We start from the raw sequence: 8,940 nt of genomic DNA, 5'->3' as shown, positions 1-8,940 counted from the left end.
CCTGAAAATATGCCTTGCACTGGGACACTGGCAGAATTTACTTTATTGTGGGAGTTTCCTATAACTTAGATAACATGGTAACCTGAAAATCACAAGATTATTAACTGAAACCCTTTATTCTAAAATCTAGCATACAGAAAGGAAAGAGCAATTCTAAGTTGGCCACAGAAAGAGGCTCTTCTTTTTTTTTTTTTTTTTTAATAGATTTAATTACTCATACTATTCTGATTTGTATAATTAAACATATTTGCAATATTTAAATACTGTCCAAACTTTTTATTGATATAAACTTTACAACGATGTCATGAAATACTATACACAGAGCCTTCAGGTAAAGAGGAAAAAAAAGCAAATTTAAATATGGTAACCAGATTAAAGCATGCAAAAGATCCAATGATAAAGACATTAAATTCATAATATGCTAATGGTATCTAATTTACCCACTATAGGTTCTTCATATTCTGTCACAAAAATTGTTAACATCAATTGGAAGTTTGGTGAACGAACCTGATTCCTGACTTGTATATATGATACACCCTTGCATTTATATGGCTAACTTTGCAGGCTGTGGGTTACAGCAGAGTTAGAGGAATTGGTATTGGTAGAAATTTACTCCCCATACTGCTTAAGCAACGGTTGGAAATGATTCTCCTAATTTGCTCTGTGAACTTAGAACACACTAATGAATTAACAACACAGGTCACTGAGGGACCAAAATTCCTCAGTATTCACATTAACTTTTCCCAGGAAAAGCTTCAAATATAACTCTAATAAAAAAATAGAGTTCTCAAGGCAAACTTTCAGCATAATTTACATAAGCAGATTTAAATAGAAGAGTCAATAAGCAAGCCAATACTAAAAAATACACTTTACTAAGATTTATCTTTTTTCCTGCATTTATAATAAAATATAATGGCCTCAGCAACAGACTGAAATGCCATCAGGAGTCCCATAAGCACAAGGGACAAACCAGACAGATGAAAAATGTCTCTTTATTCTCAAATTTTAACATATTCAGATTCAAACTGAGGGTGCTGGGAGGGGCTTGTATTAAAGCTGTCTGTCTGTTTGCCATTATAACTCTTGGGTATAAACTCCTATAAAGATTTCGGAAATTAATTTCAGAGCTAGTGTGGCCATGAACAGGGTGATCACACTGAATTTTGGGAAAGGAGGTGAAATGGCTCCCACAAAGTACTACTGCCCCTTTAACAAGTAGATGAGTCCATTGTGGAGAGAGTCAAGATGCTTCTGTCGTTGGTATAGAAAGGATCCGATGTACTCCATGATCTAAAGTAACAATAAGAGAAAAGTTTGGCTCACCAGGACCTATGTTTTAATTGAGAAAAAAATTTAAAACTGAGGACTCAAGTGCAATCACTGACTGATTCATTTAAATGCTAAAGAGAGGTTCTTCATACTAGTACTGAATGCCCAAACTTTATATTTTATAAAACCTTGGGAAAAATAATGCTCTAGTCATCATATAAAAATATTAGCCAAAATTCAAACATTCATTAGCATTAAAACAGTTTCTATATGTAGTAAAGCATGAGATGCTTTTAAAATCTTTTACTGAGAAGTTCAGTTTACAAAAACAAACCCAAATCTCACTTACCAAAAGCTCTGGAATGAAATAGTAGTATGTTCCTATTATTGATCATTTCTTTTCAGCTGTAAATCTTATTCTAAAGACTTTAGCATAATTAGCTTGAATGTAGTGAATGATGTATCCTAAGTTATCAAAGACATCTGTAGGTCACTAGTGTTTTAACGATGAACAAACAATTCTCTACTGGTCTGGAAAAGTTAACTCTGTCTGAATGATAAGGCCCTAAAGCAATTCATTACATAATATTTTGTGTGCAGCTGTAAACTTAAATTAGCTTGACTTAATTTAAGCGAAAATAACTCAAGACCAAAAGTGGCCTGCCATGCTTAAAACAGACCAACCTAGTTCAAGGACAAATTAGGATTACCAAGTGAAAGGTTGCTTTCTTCTGAGACTAAACACATTTAACAACAAATACATTTTATGTAACTTTTTCCAGGACTCCCACCTTCCCTAAACAGAGAGGTTACAGGAAGAGATGAGCATTAAAAATGGCCCCAATTCCCCCTTGTCAAATATTTTCTCTTTCCCAGAGACGCTAAGTTTGTATGTAGGTAGCTCAACTTTAATTTGACCAGTTTCTAGAAAAGCTTGAAGAGGATCTATCTGAGGTCAGGGAAGGGCTTGTTCACTACTGCCTCTCTAGCATCTAGGACTGTGTCTGACACATATTAGGCACCTTGTATTTGTAGAATAAATAAAATGAGAAGATGAAAATTTCTTAAAGAGTAAGTATTTACAGGGGAAAAGTATGCTTTTAACTGTAACAACTATCAATACCCTAATTATCTGGAGTCAGATGTCCAGTTTCAAACTGCCAATACTTTATATGAGTTTTTTCTTCTGTCCACATTGCTTACACAGAAGAATCTTATTAGGTAAAGTATCCTTCACTTTTAATTTATATAATTTTTGACAGAAGACATTAAACACTTCAACTACATATTAACTACTAACAACTTTCTATTTAGAAGATAGTTTTGATTAGGATAAAGTAACTTGTTACTAATATACAAACAGAAAATCTCTTATTGCTGAAAAACAGTTCGTTAGGGTGCAACATGGCATATCCTTTACGTAGCACCATGATGCTCCCTTTGAAACTGAGCTTGCAATATTGGATACTTCGTTGACAACATCAATTAGTAAAATATAAGTTGAATTTCTGTGCCTGAATGGTGAAAATTTAGCCACCAAGAAATCTGTCATATAAAAAACACTGGTGGTATTTCTCAAATGATGCCCATTACTGTTGAGTTTAGTATGTCAATGGGACAAACCACCAAGGGCTTCCACATTTTGTAAGGGCAGTCTCAGCCTTGCCCTACCTTTTGAATTAGACATGAAATAGAAATATAGATTAGATGCTGCTCTAGAGTAAAAACGGAAATGCCCAACACATTTCACAAATACAATTATATGTAAAAAACAAAAACAGAACTCTATGTATCAAAATGACTTTGAATGTTTAAATATCATCTTAATGCATCTATGGCAATTTTCACATAGCCCTTGAAAAGCACCAGGTAGCTTGGTGTTATTAAATGACTTTATCCCCTAGAAAAGAATGAACAGATCTGAAAAGACTTTCTAGATTATTCACATGAGGAAAAAGGTAAGAAAATAATAGTAATATATATATAATAGTAAATAATATTAGTAATATATAGATTAATAGTAATATAACCTGTGATGTAATATATACAATAGTAAATAATAGTAATAATATAACCTGTGATGTTGGACAAAACTGGAAGGGCATTTAGTCTGTCAAATATGATACTAATAAGTTAAACATTTTATTAGGAATAAAAAAAATCAGACACAAAGAATATAGCCCAATTTTAAGTGAAAAGAAGTAGAGATGATAACAGCTACCTTCAAGAGAACATGTCGAAGTCAATTCAACACCTCCTGGGGCAGGTTCAAAAGGGGTAATGCTGCCTCAAATGGCTACGTAAAGAATAGTGCGGGCATATTACCCACATAATTGGTATCAAGAAAATGGATATATGTATACAGCAGAAAAAATTTGGGGCTAATTTAATATTCCAGTGTTAAGAAAATCATTACCAAAATCTGTATTGTCATTAAAGAGAAATTTCCACTGAAGCAGAAGCTGAAAAAATTCTGTAGAGGTTCTATTGTACCTTAGTCTAACTCCTATCTTGAGTCTGTGCAATCAAGCTGTATTATTAGATAAAATATTATTATAAATCAAGCTCTTTTGGAAGTTCCTTTGGGAAACTTGCTGGCCTAGGTACATGACAGAGCTACATTTTATAATACAATTATATAAATCATAACAAAGTCCCAGAGTTTAAGTGCTCACCCTTCTACATGGAATGAAATTACTGCAAAATGGTACCACAGCATTATGGAAGTATTTTAGATCACGTTATAATCAAGTCAGAATAAATGGGGATTCAAACCACAGACATTATGTTAACATAAGAATGCTATTTCTAAGTTTAACTGTATCATAAATACACAGTCAAGCTAAAGGTAAAGTGGGAAAGCTCACCAGTAAAAGTTACCTGAATTTTATAATAGATGAATGATATCATACTCATCGCATTTTTAAAATACAAAGCTAACCAAATAATAAAAATCATTTTTTCAGTAGGTAAGAGTAGTGCCTTCTTCACTCTTTATAACCTGTTCCTGGGATAATTTCCAAGCCCTGGCGCATACAGAAATGGCTCATATTCACGGAGCACGTTTGGGACAAGGGGAACCAACGTCTCTCCCTGCCCATGTGTACCCTCCATGCATACAGTGTACTGCTGCCCTGATGTTGACAGTATGGTATCATTCACCTAAAGAACACCAAGTGCAGAAAAAGCTATTTCTACCCCCTTACATCCTCTAAATAGTGATGTAACTCTTGGGAAAATGTATGAATAAATCAATTCATTGCATGTATAAATAAATTTTAAATGGCGTTTACCAAAAGATAGTATTTTTTTGTTATGGTGCACGACAGCAGGCACCTGTTCTAACGCATACATTTTTAATTAGACACTAAGTACCAAGCAAAAGAAATTAAAAATAATGACTCATTTCAAAACTTCATTACAGACATAAGAAGAGGCAGGGGAGCAGAAATACAATCTTTTGTGTTTATAAATACCTCAAAACCTCAAATAAGCGACTGGAAAATATACATAAAGGGTAAGAAAAGGAAAGCCTTTGACTTCACTGTTATGTTGAGATTATTTTGTAAGGACGAAAAGCAAAAAGAATAAAAAATAAAAAGCAGGAAATAGTATACGTATAATTTTAAAAAGTTATACAAACCATGAGAGTACCATATACACATCCTACTGAGCACAGTTTAGAAAGATTATGAAACAATTTTTTAGTCATTAGATGAAGTCTCTTCAAAGGTGCTTTCTCTTCCTTTGTGAGTGAAAAAGCCCTAACCCCAAAGCCACAAAGTGAAATCTACCACTAAAGAGAGCTAATAGCAGACTTCCTGCTTTAGTTGGTAAAAGCAGCTGCTGACTTATTAGGTATCTAGAGCTGCAGGTTCATCCTGTTCCAGATAGGATACTCATTTGCAGCAAAGGCTACTTAGAGAGATTTCACACCTGCTGATGTGGGTCGGACTACATCTTCCTATGACTCGTTCCAGCATTCTTCCAATAGATGCGCACGCTGCTTCTCCTTCTGGGAAACAGCACATGGAGTCCAAGCACTTGATACCTGCATTTGTTTCAGCAAGCTGGGGGAGGTGAGGCAGAAAGCATTAGTTGTTTAAAAATCTGGGCCTCTGAAAAGCATTACAAAATTACATCAAGCACTTTCAAATCAAAGGTAACATATATAAATACACGTTTTTCTATAATATGGGAAATATATGAAGGGCTTTAATTTACTAGAGTATAACCATCCAAAATTATTTTAAAGCCTTGTATCCTAAATCAGAGGTTTGACAAAATAATTATATAAATTAAGAAGCTGGGTATTATCTAAATCTATTTTTAATATTTTATTTTAGTCATTTATTATGGTCAAAATGATTTACATAAATCAATCAGGAATGTAATGAATTCTAATTCTTCATGTAGTTTTTGTTTAGGTGAAGTGCTCCTGCAATTTCAATTGAAAATGTCTAGCAATTAAGATAAGTGGAATATGAACTATCTCAAAGACTGGGAAATACCAACTAGGCAGAACCTAGCCCCAATCTTCAATAACAACAAGCAAACACTTTATGTAAACTTTACTAGTGCCAGGTTCTAAGCACTCTATAGATATCCACTCCACACTTATCTTTAAAAAAAGCATCATCTATCATAAATTGCTAAAAACTTTTAAAATGGCAATCATCCCATCATCAGCTCATCCTGCTTTTTAACAGCCGATGGCATGCTGATTAACATTTATTAAAGAAGTGAACAAGTAGTAGTATCAAGATTTGAAACTGAATTACTTTTTGAGCATGCAATATTTAGGTTGATTCAGGCATAAATAGCCCAGAAAGACAATTTTATTCCATACTACTGACAATGTTAACTGAGCTAAAATGAGGGCGGAAATGGTGTGACCATGCAGGTGGATGAATCCCAACCCTGGTTTTACTTGTCAAGGATGCTCTTATATTTTTCAAGGGCTGGTTTTTTAAAAAAAACTTAATTCACTTTCTCTTACATATATAACATCCTGCATAGCACATCTTTTGAGGATAGAGGAGGAGGAGGAGAAATGAAGGGTTGTGCTTCCAGGAAGGTTGGGAATCACCATGTGCTGGGCTCAGGCAACAGAGGACGTTTGTGGAGATGCTCACAACAAACAAGAGAGACAGATGAGGTGGAATAGACACAATCTGGCATTCTGAACGTAAGCAACGGCTGATGTCCTGCAAGATCCCTGCTCAGAAGATTCTACCCAACACCACGAAGTGTGAAACAACGTGGTTCTTATCTGGCAACTGCCTAAGCACTTGAGGGAGAGCCAAACTTGACTTGTTCTTTCATTACAATACCCTTAGTTTAGGATTGTTTAGGGCACTGTTTCTTAAACTGTTTTGTGAGACATTTACAGACATTTCATGAAAAAAAAAAAAGGTCTGTGTTCAATTAAATTTGGGAAACACCAATTTAACAAAGTTCTAAACAGACTTTTAAAGTAGCGGACTGTCAAGTCAGGACACACGGTCACGTGCATGGGGGAAGCCTGAGATATCACAATTCTCCCACTCATTTTCTTAGTGGGAGAAACCTACACCCCCAACCCCCAACCAGGAAACATTAAGCAGCACCAGGAGGATCATTCACATTCAGAGGAATAGTTTAGGAAATGCTTGTTTAGGTAACAGGATTTCATCAGTTTTCCAGTTTCCTCTTTGGGTCCCTGGGCTTCAGTTTCCCCAATCTCAAATTTACCCCTTGTAGCAACCTGGACTCCAGGGCTCCGACATACTCAGAGGATAAAGCCCCACACCCATGAAGCCTTGAAGGCTTTCCAGCCTGACCGCAGGCTGCCTTTCCTGCTTTGCTTCCCAGTGCTCTGGTACAGGCTCCACTCCAGCCAACCAGGCAGTGTTCCCTGCCCGTGGGTACGTGTCAGGGCCTGCCATCAATCAGGGTCAGAATGCTGACCCCTATACCAGGGTTCAGCTTAAATCCCACTGTCTCCATGAAACTTCCCTCACCTCTCCAATTATGAGTATCTCTTTCTCCAATTCTATTTCACTTATTTGTATCACTTAATCGGCACAAGCACTTACACTTCTATTTACTGAGCCAAGGTCCTGTGCCAGTTTCCACAGGGGATAGTAACCTATGCTCAATCAGCTGAGCAAAAGGTAAGGAAGAAGGCAGGAGAGGACCAGTCAAGACGCACCAATACAGCAGTTACGTTAATGGAGTGCTCACCACGTATACCCCAGCGACTAGGTAAGATTCTTCTCGCAGATTGTCTCACTGAAAACTTACAACAGCTCTTAGGAATAGGCACCATGATCACCCCTAGGTTACAGATGAGGAAACAGTTAAGAATTTGTTCAGGGTCACCCACGTCAGCTGGGGCTTGAATCCTGCAGAGCCCAGCCCCCTTTACCATGCCACTATCCTGCCTTCTAAGAGGCAGACTACTCAGAAAACAGAAGGGAAAGCTCAAACCCAGCTGCCGTTAGTGGACTGGTGGGAGGGCATGAAAATCTGATGGAAAGGGTGGCATTTAAAGCGCATCTTAAAGGACTGGGGGGCATTTTAATAGCAGGAGATGGGGAGAAAGGATATTCCAGGCTGACTGAGGAGAAAAAGTGGCTGTGTGTGGGCAGCAGTGTGGTGTGTATTCAGCACACGCTTAGCCTAAGTGTAAGGGAGTGGTACTGTCCCCTTGCAAAAAGACCAGTGGTGACTCAAAGTGTGATCCATGGATCAATGCTGATCCGTAAACACTATTACCAGCCCATAAAGAAATAAGCATTTCTAATCTGTGAGAATAAGAGCTTAGAAATTTTTATAGTAGTTGGACAAAATAAGTTTATAACTGTTAAATTCAATAATTTTAAAACTGTAGTTTATGTATCTCTTAGATTTCATTTTCCTATAATTCATTTTTACTGTATTTGTAAAAGCACTGGCTCAAGAAGAACTGGAAATTAAAAGAAAACAACACCAAACTCGTCCTTCACCACATTTATTTGGGGAGAACTAAACCAGAAACTCAAGAGAGCAAGGATCTTGGTCTGACGTTTTTTAGTTTAACAACATGTGTCGACTGGAAGGGATTCATCGAGGATGACACCCAGGAGGGAACCAGCATTTGAATATCCATGTATGTGCAAGACACTGCCCTGGTCTGGATCTGACCTTACGTAATTATCTGCATTCATCATCTTTCACTTTATCTTAGAGACAGGGTCTTGCTCTGTCACCCAAGCTGGAGTGCAGAGGCATGGTCAATCATGGCTCACCGCAGCCTCAACCTCCTGGGCTCAAGCAATCCTTCCACCTCCGCCTCCTGGGTAGCTACTACAGGTGTGTGTCGCCATGTCAGGCTAATTTTTAATTTTAGTAGAGACAGGCTCTTACTATACTTCCCAGGCTGGTCTCAAACTCCTGGCCTCCAGTGGTCCTCCCGCCTCAGCCTCTCAAAGTGCTGGGCTTACAGGTGTGAGCTACTGAGCCTTGTCATCCTTCACTTTAAAACTGAAGGACAGTTATTAAAATAAGGACATCCCAACAGAGAAGGTAAACATCTTGAAATGTCAAAAATTTTAATAAATGACTTCTTCATATCACCTTTTGAACTAAATATATTTTTGTGTATATAAAATTTGTACATATGTTTCCTTTTTCCTCTAAAGGAAAAAA

At 36.9% G+C, this 8,940-nt stretch overlaps 1 protein-coding gene across 5 annotated transcripts in view; it reads right to left on the bottom strand.

The window, feature by feature from the left end:
* Window positions 1-200: 200 nt before the first annotated feature.
* The window catches only part of ATP11B (ATPase phospholipid transporting 11B (putative)), a 119,095-nt gene continuing 110,355 nt past the window's right edge, over window positions 201-8,940 (bottom strand). For 3 of the 5 annotated variants that reach the window (XM_017520383.2, XM_017520382.2, XM_017520386.2), the window contains 2 exons: window positions 5,206-5,339; window positions 201-1,290 (listed from right to left, as the gene is read on the bottom strand). In XM_017520383.2, coding sequence (XP_017375872.1) covers window positions 5,234-5,339 — 106 coding nt within the window. In that variant the 3' untranslated portion in view covers window positions 201-1,290; window positions 5,206-5,233. Of the gene's footprint in view, window positions 1,291-5,205; window positions 5,340-8,940 lie in introns of those variants that run through there. The other 2 variants (XM_037735532.1, XM_037735533.1) reach the window with 2 other exon arrangements.

This window comes from Cebus imitator, unplaced genomic scaffold (genome assembly GCF_001604975.1).
Source record: "Cebus imitator isolate Cc_AM_T3 unplaced genomic scaffold, Cebus_imitator-1.0 Scaffold828, whole genome shotgun sequence".
In the NCBI taxonomy this organism is placed as follows: Eukaryota; Metazoa; Chordata; class Mammalia; order Primates; family Cebidae; genus Cebus; species Cebus imitator.
This window is presented reverse-complemented; position numbering and strand designations above follow the sequence as displayed.